This window comes from Pelophylax lessonae (assembly GCF_965119305.1).
Source record: "Pelophylax lessonae genome assembly, chromosome: 8".
Classification (NCBI taxonomy): Eukaryota; Metazoa; Chordata; class Amphibia; order Anura; family Ranidae; genus Pelophylax; species Pelophylax lessonae.
Genome location: NC_138775.1, coordinates 21,317,511 through 21,341,027, shown reverse-complemented (window position 1 = coordinate 21,341,027; position 23,517 = coordinate 21,317,511). Strand labels below are relative to the sequence as shown.

The 23,517-nt window shown below is 45.4% G+C and overlaps 1 protein-coding gene across 1 annotated transcript in view; it reads left to right on the top strand.

The window, feature by feature from the left end:
* Positions 1 to 2,772: 2,772 nt before the first annotated feature.
* IHO1 (interactor of HORMAD1 1) overlaps positions 2,773 to 23,517 on the top strand; it is a gene marked incomplete at both ends in the record, with an annotated part of 34,608 nt that continues 13,863 nt past the window's right edge. Inside the window, 3 exons of the mRNA XM_082264868.1 lie at positions 2,773 to 2,828; positions 7,221 to 7,389; positions 21,892 to 22,058. Of these exons, the coding sequence (XP_082120994.1) occupies positions 2,773 to 2,828; positions 7,221 to 7,389; positions 21,892 to 22,058 (392 nt within the window). The remainder of the gene's footprint in view (positions 2,829 to 7,220; positions 7,390 to 21,891; positions 22,059 to 23,517) is intronic.

The following is a 23,517-nucleotide window of genomic DNA, read 5'->3' as shown; positions in this document are numbered from 1 at the left end:
AATGCGATTATCCATTTCTTTTTCAGGTGACCCGGAGTGAGAAGATGGAGGTAAGTATAAAATTAGGGTGGAACTCCACTTTAAAGATGAATTCCAGGCATGATATATTTTTATATATTTACAGTGGCTCAGCTTGGGTCAATGTAACTATGTATAAATCATACCTGGCTGATGCCTTTGGAAGCCACAAATCACTGAAGTAGACCCAGCCACACCAGTGATCTCCACTAGCTTCCGGGTCCTCTTCCGAGCAGCCTGCCTGGTGCATTGTGAACACAGGAAGTCGTTCCCTTTTTTTTCCTGAAGCGTTCTATGATTGGATAAGGTAGAGGGGCAAGGTGGTGATTTTGACTTGTGTTCTGGTGATTCTAACTTATATTTGTTTGTGGTTCTTTATGAAGAGCCCAGCATAATGATCACTCCCCAGGCTGAGCAAACTTGAAGCCTAAGACTTTATTAGTAAATGTTCACCTTACGGATCATCTGATTGCAGATGTTCAAATCTAGATCCAGTTTTACCAAACACCAAAATGCAAGAATATATTCAGTCGTTTAGGACATTTCATTCCCGAACACAAAGGCAGCTACCGGACACTCCACTCAGCCGAACAAGAAACCCATACTAATAATCCCCCCCCCCACCCCAAGTACGAGACGAGACTCTGTATTGAGGGTCAAGCAGGAATCAGACTCTTTATTGAAAAGGAATACACGCTTTATGTACACGTTAGAAGTAATGCAGTCACTACATGAACAATGACCCAAATCCAGCCCCCAACATCACACAATGGTCACATAACGAGCCCCCAATACACATTACTCTCAGTGTCAATACATCCCTTAGCAGGCAACAGGTGAGTTCATTAGCACACTTAACAATAGGTGAATGGAAAGCCACCTCAGACAAGAATATCACATTTACTTATTCAGACAAAAGCAACATCGTTAAGCAATAGACAGTCTCCACATTGAACTTCCTGGAATGCCCATATTAGGAGTTGTACTTCCTGGTCACGGACCTCACAATGTACAGGGATTAAAATCTTCATATTTCAAGAGAGACATCATTCCTGAATATCACTGTCCCATTTGGAGCCATCCAAACCATATCCCTGGTGCCCCCCAGTTTCCTGGTCACCCCGCGCCCAAAGTGACTCCGGTCACAATTATTAATTGATTTAACCACTTGCCGACCGCCGCCCGACTATATACGGTGGCGGTCAGCCCCTCCCAGGCAAAGTGACGTACCGGTACGTCACTAGCCTGGGAGCGAATAGGGGGCGAGCGCACGCCACCGGAGGCGCACTCCCGCCCCCGCTCGTACCCGACGAAGCCGGCGCGTGTGCTAATGTAAACAAAGCCGCCTGTCACTCTCCCCTGTGTAAAAGCACAGATCACTCGGTCCTGCTATGTAGGACCGTTGATCTGTGCTATTACACCACTAGCCACATCCAATGACAGTTAGAAACACGCCCCTAGGAACACACTTAACCCCTCCCTCTCCAATAAAGTTAACCCCTTCCCTCCCAGTGTCATTTTTACAGTAACAGTGCATATGTATAGCACTGATTACTGCAGTAATGTCACTGGTACCCCCAAAAGTGTCAAAAATGTCAGTCAAGGGTCCGATCTGTCCGCTGCAATGTCGCAGTACCGCAAAAAAAATCGCAGATCGCCGCCATTACGCGTTAAAACAAAAACAACAAAAATGACAAAAATCTTTCCCTTAGTTAGTAAATGCAATAACTTTTGCACAAACCAATCATAATACGCTTTTTGTGATTTTTTTTTACCAAACATAGGTAGCAGAAAACAAATTGGCCAAAAATGTAAAAAAAAATTGATTTTTACATTTTTTTTGGGGGGAATTTCATATAAAAAAATGTGAAAAATATTGTTATTTTTGCAAAATTATTGCTCTTTTTTTGTTTATAGCGCATGATCAAAAAATCGCACAGGTGATCAAATACGACCAAAAGAAAGCTCTGTTTGTGGGAAAAAAAGGACGTCAAATTAGTTTGGGTACAGCGTCGCACGACCGCGCAATTGTCCGTTAAATTCATGCAGTGCCGAATCGTAAAATACCCCCTGGTCAGGAAGGGGGTAAAATTTTCCGGGGCTTAAGTGGTTAAAGTGTTACTAAACCCACAACAGTAAAAATAAGTCTGTATATGCAGTAAAGCATGCATGTTATACTCACTGTGGAACCTAAGGGGTTAATTATCCACATTGTGTAAAAAGGCTGTTTGATACTGGCTTCCCTGAACCTCCCCTTCTTCCACTGTCCTCTAGTTTGGTGTGTATTGCTAGAAAGTTTTTTTTTTTTCTTGGAATAATGCATGTGATCGGCACAGGGCCAATCAGCACTGTCCAGACAGAGGGTCAGGAGTCATGCAGCCTCATAGGACACTTGGAGGAGAATGAAAATTCCTCCTACAAGCTTTAAACAGTGCTTGGCGGGACACTGATAAAAGTCACAAGACTGCTATATACTGCTGAAGAAAAAAAGTATTTAGCAGTTTATATTTACTAAAATAATTGAATTTCCATGTTCTGTGTACTGTGGGAGAGCAGATATAGTGAATGCAGGCTCCATGTTTTAGTAACACTTTAACTCATAGAAATATAATTATTCATACATTTATCTGATAGTAGAGAATATCCTACACTTCTCATTTCCATATTACTAATGAGCGGATGCGATGTATATTTACAAATATATTTACAGTTTTGCTTTGTGTCATTTTTTTTTTTTTTACTACAGAGTTGAAAATGAATCTCAATGTTTGGAACATCAAAGACATGTTCAGCATTCCTCCAGGAGCAGGGTGAGGGGTTTTCTGTATAAAGAATGTAATTTATTTCCTAGCAGCTCCGCATAGTGTTTAATTCCCGGAAAAAATATTAAAATAAAGGATTTTAACTTGTCGGTTTTTAACCATAAGCCGGATGGTACATAAACAAAGATTAGTGGGTGAGTCAGCTATAAGCATTTAGACAAGAGAAGGACTTATCAAGGAGTTGGATGTTAATATTTGGTGTAGCGTGTGAATCCATGTCCCTGACCAGTAACCTATTCTTAAAGCGGAGTTCCACCCAAAAAATGAAGTTTGCACCGTCCGCTAGCTTAAAAACACCTGAAAAAAACGCATCAGTGGGATCAGCCCCAACACCTGCCATCACCTGCGTTTAGCCCCTCCACCCCCCCCCCCTCCCTCCAACAAGTGCAGTGTCAGTAGATCACTGTCACTTCTGATACACTGGAGTAACCACGTGTCCCGGATTGCCCGCATTTTGCAGGTCTGTCCGGGGTCCTGGGCACCTTCATTAGGGGACAACACAGTGTCCCGGAATGAAACTGACACAGCCACCCTGTCACTTCTTTCCTATGGTGAAACTCTGGATATGATCGGCTCCAAACGATTCAGCCCCTGGTAATGTAAAAAAAAAAGAAAAAATTTTAAAAATAAGGAAAAAAAAAACACCTGAAAAAGAATTGGATAATTACATTTTTTTTGTTTCACTTACCTTGTTTTTAATGAAAATATACTTACCTTCCTTCCTCTTCCTCCCTCTGCGGACATGGCCTCCCACGTCACTTCCTCCTTGCATTGACTCCTGGGAGATGAGCGTCATCAATCCCAGGAGTCAATGCGCCTGCACTGGTGTCACTCGTCACTTCCGGTGCAGGCGCATCATTCCCTGCTGAACAGCTTCTGGGCATGCCCAGAAGCTGTTCAGGGATGACGCACCTGCACCGGAAGTGATGAGCGACACCAGTGCAGGCGCATTGACTCCTGGGATTGATGACGCTCATCTCCCAGGAGTCAATGCAAGGAGGAAGTGACGTAGGACTCCAACGTCACCGAAGAGGACACGAAGAGGGAAGCTCCGGCTTCAACTGCCCACACCTGAGATGGCAGCGCTGGACCAGACATTTTCAAGGTAAGTATTTCTTCTTATAGGTAAGTGAAAAAAGGGGACAGTTCAGAGGCTAGCATTGCTTAAATGCACTAGCCCTGAATGTCCCAGGGGTATTTTTAGCTAAAAAAAATGTTTTGCCCGGAACTCCGCTTTAATATTGAACCTAATCCATGTTCCAGGGTTTCAGTATTTCTGAGTTCACTACAGATTCTCCCACCTATTAGGCTTGACTTGCATAGTGCATGACGCATTTTATTACTGTGCAATATTTATTATTTGCTTTTGGATTTTCCTTTAACCAAGATGCATTACCACATAGGGCAGATCAGGGGAGGGTTGGCAGGGGAGGCATTTGTCCTCTCAGACAGTATTATTATTATTATATGTTGGGATGGCGGCTTGGAGTGGAGATGAACGCTCATTAAAACCTTGATGAGAGCAGGACCTCCAGTCAATGAAAGCAATCTTCTCCCTGTTCTGAAAGGGGACCTTCACACTAGGGATCAACCGATTATCGGCAAAGCCGATATATCGAGGGCTGATATGCACTTTTCCCGATATATCGGAATCGGCCCCAGATGTGACCGATATTGCCGATATTTCGGGAAAGTGCTTGTACTGGAGTGATGCCTGCAGCTAGAGGCATCACCGCGGTACCGGTGTCCTAAGCCGACGGTGAGCTGTCTTGTAATGACAACCGATGCGGCTCAGAAGCCGCTCGGCTGTCGCATGCGCGCGGGAGCCGACAGTCACGGCATGGGGCTCTGAAGGAACGGCCGTTCCATCAGAGCGCATGCGCCAGTGATGTCACTGGCTGCATTTAAGGTAAATATCTCCTAAACGGTACATGTTTAGGAGATATTTACAGTACCTATAGGTAAGCCTTATCATAGGCTTACCTATAGGTAAAAGTTGCAGAGGAGGGTTTACTTCCTCTTTAACTGATGATGAATCCAAGTTCACAAAGCTCCATCTTGTGGCAGAAAAAAGGAACTTCTTGCAATAAAGATTAACTATGATAATGCATTAGTAAACCTGCACATTTCAGTTACAATGAGCCTTGTTGCAACTGTCTAACAGGTTTCAAAATACTGTATATGAGAATATATATGCTCACTTTATTTATATAATGAGTCTGAAATTAAAGATTGGCTGGGTGTAACAAGATGTCCACTGCCGCCTTCTGACTGCAGGTGTTCAGATTAGCAATGCTAGCAGTGGAATGCATGTAAGCATTTTTGATCAGTCAGCTCACGGAACGTTACTTCCGTTCTCTGATCTGACCAAACACCGGCTGACTCCTGCCGCTACAATTCTCACCAGTCTAAATCGCGGTGTGAATGTAGCCTAAAGGCAACTGAATAAAAAGGATGATTTGTGACAACACAGTGGTGTTTTCTGTAGGTTGAGTACAGTATCATTTTCATAGAGCAGCAGCTATCATGTTCTTTTCTGGAATTGCCCTTTAACCGGTTCCAAACCACCCATCGCATATATACTGCGGCAGGGCGGCCCTCCTGCGCGAACCGACGTAGGGCTACGTCGTTCGCGCGCCTGCAGCTAGGGGGTGAGCACGCGCCGGCGGCAGCACACTACCGCTCCCACTCAACGGGGACTCTGATGCACGGGGCAGGCGGCTCCGATTGCCACCTGACACCCGCGATCGCTCCCCGCTGAGAGAGAAGAACGGTCAGCTGTTGTAAACAGAGCTGACCGTTCTTCTCTCTGGAATGATCACAGAGCTTCTGTGATCCTTCTATATAGGATCACAGGTTTTTGTGATAATTTCACAAGCCGCGCCCCCATACAGTTAGAATTACTCCCCTAGGCTAACATTTAACCCCTTGATCACCCACAGTATTAACCCCTTCCCTGCCAGTGTCATTACAGTAACAGTGCCTATTTCTAGCACTGATTACTGTAGTAATGTCACTGGTCCCCCTAAAAGTGTCAAATATGTCAGTTAGGGGTCCGAACTGTCCGCCGCAATGTCGCAGTCCCGCTAAAAATTGCAGATCGCCGCCATTACTAGTAAAAAAAAAACAACAAAAATTACATAAATCTTTCCAGTAGTTAGTAGACGCGATAACTTTTGCGCAAACCAATCAAAATACGCCTATTGCGATTTTTTTTACCAAAAATATGTAGCAGAAAACAAATTGGCCTAAAATGTTAAAAAAATTGTATTTTTGATTTTTTTTTTGGCAATGTTATATAACAGAAAGTGAAAAATATTGTTTTGTTTTTTCAGAATTGTCGCTCTTCATTTGTTTATAGCGCAAAAAATAAAAATCGCACAGGTGATCAAATACCACCAAAAGAAAGCTCTATTTGTGGGAAAAAAGGAAATCAATTTTATTTGGGTACAGCGTCGCACGACCGTGCAATTGTTCGTTAACCTCCCTGATGGTAGGATTCTTTTGGATTTTAGGTGCTGAAAGCGGTACCATTATTTTGCATGTAATTCTTGTGAATGAGCAGCCCAAACCAACTGTATACATATATTATATATATATATATATATATATGTATGTATACATATATTATGTATACATATATATATATATATATATATATATATATATATATATATATATATACATATATATATATATATATATACTGTTGGTTTGGGCTGCTCATTCACAAGAATTACGTATATATATATATATATATATATATATATATATATATATATATACATAAAAAGTACAGTAAAACTGCAGGAAAGGGCACTGGGGGGTAATGTAATGTGAATTTTTTTTATTTTGAATGGTATCAGTGTGTTTGGTGTGTTTTACATTTGAATTTGCCGCCGGTTCCACCCCCCTGCGAACGTCACGTCGCTGGAGGTGGAAGCCGGGGCTCGCAGATGATCAGGAGGAAGCTCCGCCACCGCATACCGCCCGCATACTTCGCTGGATCCCGGAGAAAAGGTAAGTAAAACCTCTACCAGAATCCAGCGATCTTCCTAGTGCTACCCCGAGTGTGGCTCGGGGTTGCCGCTTTTGGCTGTAAAATCTAACCCCGAGTCACGCTCGGGAATACCGCTAGGAAGGTTAAAGTAACGCAGTGCCGAATCACAAAATATGGCCTGGTCATTAAGGGGGAAAATCTTCCTGTCCAGAAGTGGTTAAAAGTTATTTCTTGCCCTGTAGAAACCAATAAGATTGTTTTTAGCTGATCTCACTGACCTGAACCAAGCTTCTCAACTACCTTGCATCATGTGTCTGAGAACTTTGTCTGTTGATGCCTGGCTAATACTTTATAGTAAGACATATTGCATGTCATTGCAGAGCTTATAAGTCTTCAAATCGCAATGTCGCTTCCAGTGACCATTCCAGCCTGACAGATTCACAGTTCCTGTTCAGTTCACAGTTCTGCCCTGAGAGCTCCCAGCCAGGATCCATGGATTATAAATCACAAGCAAATTATCAGAAGAACTCAAATCCAAACTCGCAGGAGGTAAGTAAATCATTCAAGATGGTGGACACAGCGGTTGATTTACTAAAAGGTAAATATACTATGCACTTGCTCCAGAGCTTAGTGAATGAGGAAAAGCTTCACTTTGCAAAGAATACTAAATAAAATGCAAGGAAAAAAAAAAAAAAATGACATTTTCTCTTTTGTTCATTGACAGACACAGCTTCATATCTTCATTGACCGTTGGGTTATGCTGCTCCCCTTAGGAGTAGTTATATAATAATTGTTAAAAAAGCTTGACTACGCCCCTAGGGTAGTCCCAGGTGGTATACTCCCACCTCCTGCTATAGGATCTCAGTTTTTTTTCTGCCTAGTCAGGAGTAAGGACCTAGCTCCTTGCTGGGATCTTTGGTCCAAGCATTTTTTCCTTTTTTAAAAGGAACTTTTCTCCTTTTATTGTTTTTTCTTTCTACAATCAAGTCTGTTCCAGTGAGAACTACAATCAACTGCCCGGACTGGGTGCCGCACTGGATACCCTAGGTCCTTATTGTCTCCTCAGTCTGGCCAGCGAAGGCGTGCAGACCACAGCTCTGTGCTAGGTCGGCCACGACAAAGCCCCACAGGACAGGGGCTGGCCGGCAAGTGAAACACCTCACGAGGACGCACACAACTGGGTCGTGGCCTGAGACGCAGTATACCTCTCGCCCGCAGCTCCCCCCATTCCAAAATGGGGAGGTGATCTGCCCGGAGTGGTGCGGAGGTGTGTGAGTAGTGTCCCCCTCTCCTCAGGGAAATTTTGGGGTGTATGCGGGCACCTCCCCGGGTTGGTTGGTCCCTCCTGTGCCCTTCCCACCCTAATGGCACCCCCTCCTAATTAGTGGGTTCACCTGTGCTAGCTACCCCCCCCCCAGTCCCCCTAGCCCCCCTGGCTGAGATGGCTGTACTGATGGGTGTGGAAGCTGTGGCTGGAGGGGGGTGGGAGAGCGCTGCGGCAGCTCTATTTGCTGTTACTATGTGTCATATTGCCCTGGAGGGGGATCTCTAGCTAGGCCCCCCTTGCTGGATAAGATACTTGATGGGTTCCTAGGGTCTAGTGAGCCGCGCGCTCGCCGCCGCCATTTTCCCATAGCTGACTCGGCGGCCATGTTTGTGTAGTTGCCCATTGAAGTCTATGGACGACCATTTTCTTGTAGCCTATAGGAGTGGTGCTCAGCGGTTGGCCTCTAGCTTTTCCTCTTCCTCTCTGACCGGTGTGGAGGAAGCAGTTTGGCGCTTTCACTCTCCCTACTAAAGTGGTGGTGGTGAGCCCTTGGGCTGTGTATACTTTCTCCTCCTGCTATAGCAGCACTGCCTGGTGCGCTGGGACCTGTAGTGCCATCGATACAGCGTTGGTTGATTTTTACAGCGTTTTCCCAATTTTTTTGTGCAAACCCTTCTAGTGGCCCCCAGGTTACTATGGAGCTCCAGAGCAACTGACCCACTCTTGGAGGCTGCGGGACCCTCAGTCAGCCCTGGCGGCCGTGACGGCAGTCCTGCAGTCACTGGTGTCAAAAGTGGATATGGCCCTTCAGAGGAGACATGGTAAAAAGCGCCCTCTGCCTTCACCTGCTTCCTCTGCATCCTCAGATTCTGAAGTTGATTTGGCCGCCGCGGACGCGAGTCACCCCACGGGGTCTGTGCCCACACACTTCGAGTGCTTAGACAGTGAGGCTGAGTCCTCTTCCACTACATCTGCGCAAGAAAAAGCGCTTGTGGAGGCACTGATTGTATCAGTGTGGGAAACTTTAACAATGGAGGGCACAGCTAATGCTACGTTGGCCATTCCGTTGCAATTTGGTACCCGCAGACCTTCCAAGGCGACTAAGGTGTTCCCCTTTCCCGCCTATCCATTCCCTGGATGTGGTTCGAGCCATCAGGGTGTACCTGGCGGTGACTGAGTAGATTTGCAAATCAGATTCCTTATTTGTCCTTATGTATGGTTCTTGTAAGGGGCAGGCCGCATCTGCTGCGACCATTTCCAGATGGATCAGGCAGACAGTGGTGCAGGCCTATTCACTTTAAAGGTCAGGTTCCTCCATTCCCTGTTAAGGCGCATTCTACGAGGGCGCTTAGTGCCTCCTGGGCCTTCCGTCATCAGGCGTCAGTGGTCCAGGTTTTCATGGCGGCCACCAGGTCATCTGTGCACACATTCACAAAGCTTTACAAGGTGGATGTCCTTGTATCTTCAGATGCTGCCTTTGGCCGCAAGGTTTTGCAGGCCGCTGTTGCAGAGGCTACAGCCTCTTGAGGGTGTGTTTGTTTTCCTGGTAGGTGAGCTCCAGTTGTTCTTGGTTATGCTCCTGGTTACCTGGTTGGCTATGTTTAGCCCTTTTTTAGGGAAATTCTGTCTTTTTGCTGTGCTTCATGATGACACTGCTTTGGGACGTCCCAACGGTTAATGAAGATATGAAGCTGTGTCCGTCAATGAACGAAAGAGAAAACTGGATTGGACCGTAAAATCCTTTTCTCTGATGTTCATTGACAGACACAGCACCCACCCCTCTGTGGAGTTGGGTTATGTATTCTTCTGACACTGCTTGTTACATAACTGAGATCCAATAGCAGGAAGTGGGAGTATACCCCCTGGGACTGCCCTATAGGCGTACTCAATTCTTTTCTGCCTAGTGTGCTACTCCTTTAGGGGGCAGCATAACCCAACGGTCAATGAAGATATGAAGCTGTGTCCATCAATGGACATCAGAGAAAAGGATTTTATGGTAAAACAAAAATCCAGTTTTTGCTTGCACTTGATTGGATGATAAAAATCAGCAGAGCTTTCCCTCATTTCAGAGCTTCCCCTCAGATCAAGAGCAACTGCAATCGCAGTGCACAGTATATTTGCCTTTAGTAAATCAACCTCATAGTATTGAGATAACACCAACCTCATCTGTGAAAAGTAGGAGCCGCCTGCTTCAGCTGATAACAATTGCTAACTTCAAATTTTAGGCTACATTTGCATGGTCATTTAGCCACGGTGTGAATCCCAGCAGCAGGTTTCTACTGATTACTGCTGCTGGGTTTGACAGCTGTGAGAGGATAGCTGCGGCGGCCGAGCCCGTACACTGTAATGACACCTGCAGCTATTTATGTCTGTTCGCACAGCCAGGGGTGACCTGCGGTGATCATTACTGGACGCGTACAAAGTGTGTCCAACTGCGATCACCGCAGGTAATTGCTGGCTGTGTGAACAGCCACAAATAGCTGTAGCCGCCAACAGTCTGTCATGATAGTGTACGGGGCTAGGCGGCCATAGCTATCCTTACAATCATCAAAGCCAGTAGCAGGAATGAGTAGATACCTGCCTATGGGATTCGCACCGTGGCTAAATGCCGTGTGAATGTAGCCTAAAGGACAGGTCTTTATTTGGTTGCTGAGAAAAAAATCCTGACAATTGAATCAACTGCAGATGTGAGATGACAACTGCCTTATCAGGCCTGTGCACGACCACTGGCCCACTGCCTTCAGTGGGAACAATTAATGGGGCAAGTTCAGAATACTTGACCCAACTGCAGATGTCTCTCCTCTTTTAGTAAATGATACCCCTCTTCCCCCATGCTTCTATAGGAATATCAGATCAAACCCAACTGGTATACCCTGTTTGTATTGTATGGATACAAATCTGTGCAGACAACGCTGAAACCCAGATAGATGGAGGAACCTGCCTCATGGCTTTAAAGTGTTACTAAACCTAAAAACATTTTTTACCCTAATGCATTGTTTGCATTAAGGTAAAAAACGTTTTAAATTTCCCTGTGCCCCCCTTCCCCTGTATGAAGAATAAGAGAGGGAAGAAGAGATCAGCGCTGTGCAAAGCTGCATCTATTCTGCACTTACTCCCTCTTCTCACAGCATTCGAGAAGCAGCAGGAGCTATTGGCTCGTGCTGTTGTCAATCAAATGCAGTGAAGAGGAAGTGCGAGGTGGGCCTAAGTCCTGCTGTGTAAGTCTATGTAGCACGGGAGCGTGCAGACCACATTTCTCCCCATAGCTTCAACTCTTCTGGGAAGGCTGTCCACAAGGTTAAGGAGTGTGTCTATGGGAATGTTTGACCATACTTCCAAAAGCGCATTTGTGGGGTCAGGCACTGATGTGGACGAGAAGGTCTGGCTCATAGTCCCTGCTTTAATTCATACCAAAGGTGTTCTATCGGGTTGAGGTTAGGACCAGTCAGGTTCCTCCACTCCAAACCCACTCATCCATGTCTTTATGGACCTTGCTTTGTGCACTGGTCTGAATCATTTGGTGGAGGGGGGATTATGGTGTGGGTTTTATTTTTCAGGGGTTGGGCTTGGTTCCAGTTAAGACAACTCTTGAGGCGTCAGCATACCAAGACATTGCTCCACCCAAACTTGCTCATCCATGTATTTATGGACCTTGCTTTGTGCACTGGTGCTCAGTCATGTTGTAACAGGAAGGGGGCCATCCCCAAACTGTTCCCACAAAGTTGGGAGGATGAAATTGTCCAAAATTTTCCAAAATGTCTTGGTATGCTGATTCCTTAAGTGTTCTCTTAACGGGAACTAAGGGGCCAAGCCCAACCCCTGAAAAATAAAACCCCCACCATAATCCCCCCATCCACCAAATGATTTGGACCAGTGCACAAAGCAAGGTCCATAAAGACATGGATGAGCAAGTTTGGGGTGGAGGAACTTTGTCTGGCCTGCACAGAGTCCTGACCTCAACCCGATAGAACACCTTTGGCGCTCTGCGAGCCAGGCCTTCTTGTCCAACATCAGTACCTGACCTCACAAACACCCTCCTGGAGGAATGGTCAAACATTCCCATTGATACACTTCTAAACCTTGTGGACAGCCTTCTCAGAAGAGTTGAAGCTGTTATAGCTGCAAAGGGTGGGCCAACTCAATATTGAACCCTATGGACTAAAGCCCCGTACACACGTACTGATCGTCGGCCGAACGATCGGCCGTCTTTTGTCCAGGGCTGTCGTGTCTGTTGAAAACTGCAAAAGACTGCACAGGAATTTTGTCGGCCAACAACAGCCGACTGCAGAAGTGATGTCATGTGATGGTTAACTTTCCTTGTCTTTTTTCTTTTCTGAGCATGCCCAGTCTTGCTAATCGGCTGTCTGTCGGCCGAAATCTGTACTGACTGAGGAAGAATCGGCCGTTCTGGTGTTGGCCAACAAAAATTTTAATGCCTGCACGACAGATTCTGTTCGGCCGAAAATGCGCTGTCGGCTGTCGGAAGCATCATACTAACAAGCCTACAATCAGGCGTCCCAATACTTTTGACAATATAGTGTATCATCAAAAGGCTCCCTCCTATTCCACCATAGGTATCTCTTGTTAGATGTTACAATTGCACCCCCAAACTTAACACTGTGTGTGTATGATGTTCATTATACTTGCTTGTATTGTTTTATTTCCTGAAAATTCAAAAAAGAAATTTTGGAACAAAAAAAGTCTCTTCTAAAGCACCACAGCCCCTCTGCACAATGACCAGCTACAAATGCCAAAAACCTAGCAAAATTAATTTTTATAGGTGGTTATACTTACTACAGAAAATGACCAGAAACGTGTATAAAAATTGTTTTCATATTTATTAAAATAAAAATCTAAAAACATTCATAGATCTATTTTCTTTGCATGAAAGGATTTTCCTCTCCTTGTTCTCCTGACAAAGCTTGACTTGTGAAATGCAAATGAGAAAGGAGATATTTGCGATGAATTAATGAAGGTGATCTCTGGACTAATTATTATACATTATGTATTAAGCAATAGGGGTTAATACCCACCTGGTGAGTCTCTGTAAGGAGAGGGATTGTCTATGTCAATATTTTATCTCATATTACCTTCATGGAAAGAAATGGATCTAGGAATGTTTTTAGATTTGTTAATGGCTGTAAACCTCAGACATGAAATATAAACAAAGCATATCCCTGTATAGTGTGTGCTTGTCTCAATCCAGAGCACTAAGTGTCATCTCTGTCTGCTGCCTCCTTCCCTATACTATCAGCATGAATTACTTCTGACACCAAGAGAAAAAAAAAGGTGATGGGAGGGATCTCCAGCACACAGCCTGTGATTTTCAGCCTCAGTTCTGTCCCTGAGTGCTGTGTGGAGGGGGATGTGTCCCTTTCCTTCAATCCGCTCTCAGAACTCCTCCTCACTGAGCTCTGCAGGGGTGTATTTCAGCTCTCTGTCCCCTTTATTCTGAGCTTTCAGACAAGCTTTAAAATTCTGGACTTTGAACAGATTTAGAGAAGAAGAGACTGCAGATAAACAGGTACAACTTATGTAGGAGGATTTGTTTAGTCTCTGAGTATCGCCTGAGGCCAGTCACCCTACTGGGTATACAGTATCTCACAAAAGTGAGTACACCCCTCACATTTTTGTAAATATTTTATTCTATCTTTTCATGTGACAACACTGAGGCCCCGTTCACATAGGGGCGATCCGACTTCGGGTGGCGACCTCCGAGGTCGCGGTGCGAGCAGCGCGCCGCGACCTCGGAGCGGCCGCCACGGACTTCATAACATTGAAGTCTATGGCGGTCGCCTCCTGGTCGCCCCAAAGAAGCTCCGGACCCTTTTTCTGAGTCGGAACGACTTGTGTCGCTCCTATTAGAACGGGTCCGCAGCTTCCCTATGGAAGGCGACCTGCGGCGACCTGTGAGGCGACCAGGTCACCTCACAGGTCGCCTCTATGTGAACGGGGGCTGAAGAAATGACACTTTGCTACAATGTAAAGTAGTGGGTGTACAGCTTGTATAACAGTGTAAATTTGCTGTCCCCTCAAAATAACTCAACACACAGCCATTAGTGTCTAAATCGCTGGCAACAAAAGTGAGTACACCCCTAAGTCAAAATGTCCAAATTGGGCCCAATTAGCCATTTTCCCTCCCAGGTGTCATGTGACTCGTTAGTGTTACAAGGTCTCAGCTGTGAATGGGGAGCAGGTGTGTTAAATTTGGTGTTATCGCTCTCACTCTCTAATACTGGTCACTGGAAGCTCAACATGGTACCTCATGGCAAGGATCTGAAAAAAAGAATTGTTGCTCTAAATAAAGATGGCCTAGGCTATAAGAAGATTGCCAAGACCCTGAAACTGAGCTGCAGCACGGTGGCCAAGACCATACAGCAATTTAACAGTACAGGTTCCACTCAGAACAGGCCTCACCATGGTCGACCAAAGAAGTTTAGTGAACGTGCTCAGCGTCATATCCAGAGGTTGTCTTTGGGAAATAGAGGTATGAGTGCTGCCAGCATTGCTGCAGAGGTTGAAGGTGTGGGGGGTCAGCCTGTCAGTGCTCAGACCATACGCCACACACTGCATCAAATTGGCCTGCATGGCTGTCATCCCAGAAGGAAGCCTCTTCTAAAGATGATGCACAAGAAATCTTGCAAACAGTTTGCTGAAGACAAGCAGACTAAGGACATGGATTACTGGAACCATCTCCTGTGGCCTGATGAGACCAAGATAAACTTATTTGGTTCAGATGGTGTCAAGCGTGTGTGGCGGCAACCAGGTGAGGAGTACAAAGACAAGTGTGTCTTACCTACAATCAAGCATGGTGGTGGGAGTGTCATGGTCTGGGGTTGCATGAGTGCTGCCAGCACTGGGGAGCTACAGTTCATTGAGGGATCCATGAATGCCAACATGTACTGTACAGAGACTGGGCTGCAGGGCAGTATTCCAACATGATAATGACCCCAAACACACCTCCAAGATGACCACTGCCTTGCTAAAGAAGCTGAGGGTAAAGGTGATGGACTGACCAAGCATGTCTCCAGACCTAAACCCTATTGAGCATCTGTGGGGCCTCCTCAAATGGAAGGTGGAGGAGCGCAAGGTCTCTAACATCAACCAGCTCTGTGACGTCGTCATGGAGGAGTGGAAGAGGACCCCAGTGGCAACCTGTGAAGCTCTGGTGAACTCCATGCCCAAGAGGGTTAAGGCAGTGCTGGAAAATAATGGTGGCCACACAAAATATTGACACTTTGGGCCCAATTTGGACATTTTCACTTAGGGGTGTACTCACTTTTGTTGCCAGCGGTTTAGACATTAATGGCTGTGTGTTGAGTTATTTTGAGGGGACAGCAAATTTACACTGTTATACAAGCTGTACACTCACTACTTTACATTGTAGCAAAGTGTCATTTCTTCAGTGTTGTCACATGAAAAGATATAATAAAATATTTACAAAAATGTGAGGGGTGTACTCACTTTTGTGAGATACTGTATGTATGTTAGGGTTTACAACCACATAAATATAGAAATATTTTTTACATATGGTTCTGGGAATTTAATGTAATATGCGTAAGCACCAAAAAAAAAAAAAAATTCTGCAAGTTTTTGGCCTTTTTAGTTGCTCGTTGTTTTGGAAGTGTTCTTTAATAGAGACTTGCTGGAACTTGCTCTTTTTCAATACCCATTCTTGTTTTCATATTACAATTACTTTGATTGGCATTGGAGTGATCTTTTCTTTCAATAATAAATATTTATATGTTTAAATTCATGAAATATTTACAAATATCATCGCCTCGCCACATTTACTATTTTCCATTTTAATTTGAAGACAAACCTATTCAGATTGCATATCTTGCCGAATATTCAACCACATTGTGCCATCTGGAGTTTGCAGAGGGAATTACAGGCACACATTACAGGCTGACCCTAAAACCGAAACTCTTTCATGATGCTTTCATTTAGTGAAAATCAGAACCACAAATTTCTAACATCTCTAGGTTATGTAAATGGGTGAAAGTCAGTGTGAATACTAATTTAAATCTGAAGTCTAGACAGATATAAAAGACAAAAATTAAAGCGGTAGTTAAGTCTAAAAAAAAAAAAAAAGACAATGAGCACAGCATACTAGCATAATATAAAAACGCGGTACCTAAAAAACAGATCTCTCCAGCAGCACCCTGTCTTACCCTACCTTCACCCGGTCTTCCTTGCAGGTTCGCGGGCTCCAGCTGCTTGAATGACTGAGCCTCAAAGCATGCGCAGGAGTCACAGCCATGGCACAGCTCTCTCAATGGATGCCACGCTGTCCATTGAGAGCGCAGTGCTCATGCGCTGGTGACATCACCGGCTGCTAAAGCTAAATATCTCCTAAACTAGGCGAGCCCTCTGATGTGGCTAGCGACCTCCTGCTTTGGGATTGCAGGTTGGCAATCCCAGGTCGCCGGTTACCAACCCGCCATTGCCGAGCATCAGTGTTAAAAATAGAGTCGGCGGTAGAGGAAGCATGCGGCTGCAGTAGAGAGCAGAGCCAATTCTTCTGGTATAGCACCGGCTCCTGTCACAGGCGGAGTAATACCAAATCCACGCCGCCTGAGACAACAACAGCCGACGTTACCTGCAGAATTTGAAAACTGACCTTAGTCTTCACTTCAGGAATCATTCTGCAGGTATCCTTGGCTGTTGTTGTCCCAGGCGGAGTGCATTTGGTATCACTCCGCCTGGGACAACAGTAGCCGGCAATACCTGCAGAATGATTCCTGAGGTGAAGATTGAGGTCAGTTTTCAATTAAAATCAAATAACAATGGGCATATCTGTTATCTTCATATCTGCACTGGTTACTTTCAAACTGATCTGCAGGTGCAGCGGGTGCAGTGCAATGCACCTGTGGCTTTCCAGTGGGTTACCTGCACTGAGCTATAGACTTCTGTTATTTCCTATGGGTTTGGTGTGCTTTCAGAAAGTGCACCACACCTGCAGGATATAATAGAAGTCTATGGCAAAATGGCAAAGTGCAGCTAACCCGCAGGAAGGCCACAGGTGCGCTGTGCTGCACCCGCAGTGCGGGTAAACCGCAGCACATCAGTGTGAAAGCAGCCTTAAGCCACTTTCATATGATCAGTCTGACCGGGTCTGCCTGCCTGTTTTTCAGGCAGACCCAATCGGACCCTCCATTCACCTATATGGAGCGGCAGATGTAAACAGACTTGTGTCCATTTAAACCTGCCTACCCCCCAATCTGATCCACTAAAAAAACCTAAGGGGGTCCGTCCTCTCCCATCTGGGTGGATTGGATTGGAGAGCCCATAGAGTAGAGCAGGCTGTGTCCGTGTCTGCTCTTCATATGCAGAGTGGACACAGACCTGTCATCTGCCCGCTCCGCTCATTGTGGCCCGCGACCAGATATCAAGCCGCTTAAGTGACCCCCGCTCTTTAAAGGTTGGGCACCCGTGTCCTAATGGTGCACATTTAGAAGATATTCACTGTAACTACAGCTAAGCTTTACTGTAGGCTCACCAGTAGGTACAAATGACCAAGCAGTGTTTACTGCCACTTTCCATTACTTTTTATTAAGTATTTCAAAGAAGTACAAAAGCCAACTAGAAAACATGTGGCTGAAATGGTCGGATAACAGTCTCCAGAAACATTCATACTTACAATAGTACAATAATCAAAGTCACTATCCAATAATCCTAAGGTCATCCGTAGTTTAGCTTCAATAAATAATTATATAACCGAAAAGAAACCCTTAAGAGCCGGTCCACACTAGCGCGACTTGTCAGGCGACTTGTCAGCCTGACAAGTCGCGCTCCCTCACGGTCCATTGACCGCTACAGGACCCGTTCTAATAGGAGCGACACGAGTCGCTCCAACTTAGAAAAAGGGTCCTGTACTACTTCGGGGCGACCTCGGAGCGACTTGCATAGACTTCCATTATGTGAAGTCCCTGCAAGTCGCTCCGAAGTCGTGGTGCATGGTAATGCACAAGTTGCCCCCGAAGTAGTAAGGAGTCGTGTCGTCTTAGTGTGAACCGACTCTTAAAGAGATAGTAGTCCCGTTTTATTTTTTCAATAAAAACAACAAATATGTTATACTTACCTCCTTCCTGTAGTTGGTTTTGCACAGAGCAGCCCGGATCCTCCTCTTCTCGGGTCCCTCTTCGGCTGTCCTGGCCCCTTTCTCCTACATCTGCTTGCTGTGAGCGTCCCCACAGCAAGCAGCTTGTTATAGGGGCACCTGAGCCGAGTCGCAGCTCTGTGTATCCATTTAGGACCTGTTCACACCTGAGCGTATTTCAGCTCGTAAAACGCTCATCTCTAAATTCTCAAAATGCCCAACAAGCAAAATCCCATTCATTTCAATGGCCCCTGTTCACATCTGAGCGTTTTGTCTCCCGAATCAAAATGCATGAAGCTCAAAAAAGTACATGAGCTTCTTTATTGGCAGATTACAAGTGTTTTTTTTAGATGTCAATGCCTTCCTCCAAACATCTGCAAAAAAAAAACTGAAAAAGTCAGAAAAAACGCCTGAAAAAAGCCCAAACTAAAAAACACATGAGACGATATGCTCAGGTGTGAATGGAGCCGACACGGAGCTATGATTTGGCCCCGCCCCCTCTCTCTCCTCATTGGCTAACTGGCTTTGATTGACAGCCAATGGCGCTGTGTCTTAGCCAATGAGGAGGAGAGTCCCGGGTGGCTTAGACAGTCCTGAACATCACTGGATCAAGAAGGGGCTCAGGTAAGCATTAGGGAGGCTGCTGCACACAGAAGGTTTTCTGACTTTACAAATCCCTTTAAGTAGCCTCTCCCATAGAAGTTTGAGTATGGAGAAGTATATGGCTACATCAATACATTATTAACGATGGTGTATACCTGACCCCCCCCCCCCCATCCAGGAGAAAAGAGGGGCAGATCCACCCCCCCTGCCGGGGGAGTCGTTTTTAGCATGCGTCACGCCACCTTTCTATAACATATTTTCTCCTACGACACACTATGCAACACTTGTCAGCTTTTGTACAATGTAGTACATTCAATGGAGAAAATCAACAAAAGAAAGGCATACAGAGATGAAGAAAAAGGGAAAAAGAAGTGGAAAAACAAGGTAAAGAATAGAGGAGAAGAAGTGCGCCCTCTACTGTCAGAACATAGGTTTTCACCCATCTCAAGAGGAGTACGAAAGATATTTTATCCAGGGATACCAGATTTTCTCAAAGAGGGCAAACCTGTCCTGTAGAATCGCCGACAAATGTTCATTTTTTATGATCCATGTCAACTTGGCCTTCAAAAGATCAAACTGGATTGTGGGAGATTTCCAGGATCTCGCAATTAAGATTCTGGCTGCTGTAAAAAAAAAAGAGAAAAAAAAATAATTGTCTCACGTGTCCCGGATTCCCTGCAGCTCGGTATTTTTGATACATCGTTAACCAGTTCAGCTCTTTGGACATATGCAGTACGTCCAAAGAATAAAGGGTTAAGCACAAGCTGATGACAAGCAGTGGCAGCCATCAGCTTTGTACCCGTTTTCCCCAGCCGCCTCTCGTCTGTAAAGTAAAAGTGTTTGGGCGGCTGTATAGGCACCCAATCACTTTTACAGTGCGGGCGGAGTGGTATCCCCCTCCCCCCATGTGGTTCCCAGGCTCTCCCACTCTTGACAGCAGCCAGGGACAGGTGCCGGCCCTACCATGGGTCCTGCTGGGTCAATTGGATCCAGGCGGCACTTTGAGAGGGGCGGCAAATTGACACCCAAGATTTTTTTTTTCGTCAGTTTTTTTGTGTCATCAGTTTGCGGTGCGTTACGGGCGGCATTTCATCATCTCATACTGCCGCCTGTAGAGCAAACTGATGAGTATGAGGAGGTGGAGTGTCTCCTTCTGGGAACGTCCCTCACGTGGCTGTGGTGTACGCAATGACATCAGACATCAGCGCACTCCATCTCACGCAGGGCAGGCTGGATCTTCTAGGGCGGTACTCGCGGCAGACACAGGAGTGACAGGAGGACTGAGGACAGACAGCGGGTGTTTGGTGGACCGGTCTGGTGGTGAGTCATGGAAGAAGGTAACAGTATCAGTAATGGCGAACTTTGGCACCCCAGATGTTTTGGAACTACATTGTCCAATGACGCTCATGCGCTGTGCAATGTGGTTGAGCATTATGGGAAATGCAGTTCCAAAACATCTGGGGTGCCAAGGTTCGCCATCACTGGTGTATATAATACTTTCTAAATTTTATATTTATATAAAATAATGGAGGTGGGGGCTGTTTGGTGGGTGTGTTTTTTTTTTCGTGGGGGGGGGGCAGCTTTTTATTCTTGGACCCAGGCAGCACAATGGGCCAGCGCTGCCCAGGGACCACATCAAATGGCTTCAGGATCCCAAGCGAGGGGAGACTGAGGAACATCTGTTCCTTGATCTCCTCTGCTCTGAATGAAGTCAGAAGCAACAATGATTTTGTCACTTCTGGTTTCTAAGTTGTCATTCTCCGGCTGATACGGTCAGGGAGGCATCTAACAATCTGTGCCTGGTTAGATGCTTTGCAGGACAGGAGAGACACTGGGATCTAAATAGACCCTTTGTGTTTCTACAGTATAAAGAGTACCTGTCACCTGCCCAATGCATTCACATGACATTTTTGATAGCAATAAAGTTAATTTAAAAAAAAAAGTATATTAAAATTAAAAAAATAAATAAAAAATGTACCCCCTATTGCCTTGCACACACTCTGCATTCAGAAAATATATAATATTCTTGGGGGGGGGGGGGTTTCAGACATTTTGTAGCTAACAATGCTGATTTTTTTTTTACATGTATACAAAAAATTTAAATATATTGCTCTTGTGTTGAAGTGGTTAAAGTGGTAGTATATTGATTTTTGTGACTTTTACCTACAGGAAAGCCTATAATAAGGCTTACCTGTAGGTATGATTAATATCTCCTAAACCTGCACGGTTTAGGAGATATTTGCCCTGCATGCAGCCGCTGACGCTAGCGGCGCATGCGCTCTGAAGTTCCGGCGGACCTTCAGAGTTCCATGCCGGCCACTTGCCTAAAAATGACTCCCGCGCGCATGAGCGGGAGTGACGTGTTAGCGGCTCCAGCCACTCACAGCACCGGAGCCGCCGAACCCGGAAGAGACGACGAGGGAACATATCAGCTCCCACAGCGGTATCTGGGGGTCCATGTCGGGGCTTTGTTCTAAGGTAAGTATTTCATAATGAGCTAGTATGCGATGCATACTAGCTCATTATGCCTTTGTCTTGCAGGGTTTGTTTGTTTTTTTCCAGTATGCAACCTCTTTAAATGTTCTTTATAATATAAGTAAAATAAGTACCCGAATTGGACTTAAGGTATCAGCGTGTTGCAGCCCCTGTGCCGCAAAGTGGGAGAGGAAAAAGCAACAAAGTGACTAAATCAGTACTCATTAATACATCGTTACATTTACAACAATACAAGTACCCAGCTGCTGTGCAGAAGAGCTTAGAGTGGGAGAGGAAGAAGCAGCCAATCAGTACATGGCTTGCAAGAACCTTGTTGATAGGAGGAGAGTAACAGAGAGATGAGCTCATCACTGCACTGCTTCTCCTTCATTGTCCAGTCACAGGCAGGGGACGGGTCCATGACAGCACAGTAAGAGGGTTGAATGATCCTGGCTGTCTGAGGACATCTAGTGGTGGAAAAAAGAACTGTGGGGGGCAACTCTGTGAGCATTATAGCAAAAGCTGCTTGTTCTATTCTATCTTTTAATATATCATTATTATTATTTTTTGTCTGGGGATCTGTTTTTTTTTTCCGTTCTAGCTTATTCAGAATGAACCAAGCGTTCTTCAGAAATACCAGTCTAAGCCTCCTTTGTGCTGCACTGATGGTAAAGAAAGGGGCCCATTCCAGAAATTTGGAAAAGCAAATAGTAAAAGCATTATGGAGCAATTTGAAGAAAGCAAGAGAAAGGCCAAAGAAAAATATGAGAGGTAGGTTGTACTCCATAGACAAAATGTCTTTTTCTTTACTGATGGCTTTGTGCTAAAATGTAATGATAAGTACAAAAATGTGCCCTTCTGGAAGTGAAAAACGGTGACAAAAAAAGCAAATTCAGCATACAAAGTTAAAGTGGTTTTAAAGGCTATAGGTTTTGTTTACTTGAATAGTTTTGTAACAATCAGTGCAAACCTTAAGTGCCGGTTCACACTAGGGCGACCTGTGAGGCGACCTGGTCGCCTCACAGGTCGCCGCAGGTCGCCTCCCATAGGGAAGCTGCGGACCCGTTCTAATAGGAGCGACACAAGTCGCTCCGACCTAGAAAAAGGGTCCGGAGCTTCTTTGGGGCGACCAGGAGGCGACCGCCATAGACTTCAATGTTATGAAGTCCATGGCGGCCGCTCCGAGGTCGCGGCGCGCTGCTCGCACCGCGATCTCGGAGGTCGCCCCTGCAAGTAGCGTCGCGGTAATGTGAACCGGCGCTAAACTAGTCTGTGAAACTAAAACAAATACATAAATAAATAATATACAAAACAATACAATGCTGACCAGCCAGCCACCATGTAAGTGATTCCACAACACATCTAATAAAAATATAATAAAAAATAAATTCAGTGTAGCGCAGCAGTAAAAAAAACAGTCCACAAAGTCCCATAAGGATGTCATCGCATACACATGCAATTGCATTGTGAAGTAATTGTGAATTAAAAGTAATAAAACAAACAAGTGAAGTCCTCCGTGAATATATGCTTATCTACTTCCAAGCAACCCACCTCTGTACAGATCAAAAACAGCTTATCTCCTCACAACCCAGATACGTGATACTGTTTTGCGCCCTAGACAAAGACAAGACCAGCCACTTGCACCCCCCCCCCAAAAAAAAACAAAAAAAAACAAAATTGTACACATTGCCCCCCCTTCCTGCACATAACGCCCCTCCCCCTAACCCTACATCCCCCTTCCTGTACACACTACCCCCCCCATCCTGCACACACTCCCCCCCTTTAATGCTGCACCTCCTTCTTGCACACACAGCCCCCCTTTAAAGCTGCACCCCCCTTCCTGCACACACTGCCCCCTTTAACCCTACACCCCCTTTAACTCTACACCCCCTTCCTATACACACTGCTCCTGTTTAACCCTACACCCCCCTTCCTATACACACTACCCCCCTTTAACCCTGCACCCCCTTTCCTATACACACTTCCCCCCTTTAACCCTACACCCCCTTCCTGTACACACTGCCCCCTTTAACCCTACACCCCCCTTCCTATACACACTGCCCTCCTTCCTGTACACACTGCCCCCCTCTCTAGAGGTGACATCCACCGGGGATGAGGAGGTGACAGGAGAGGAATGTGACACTGGCCATGAATGGAAAAGAGGGGGGTTTTTGGTTGAGCTGACCCTTGTGTGCCATAATCCTATTAATTAGAGAAAAAGAAACTCCGT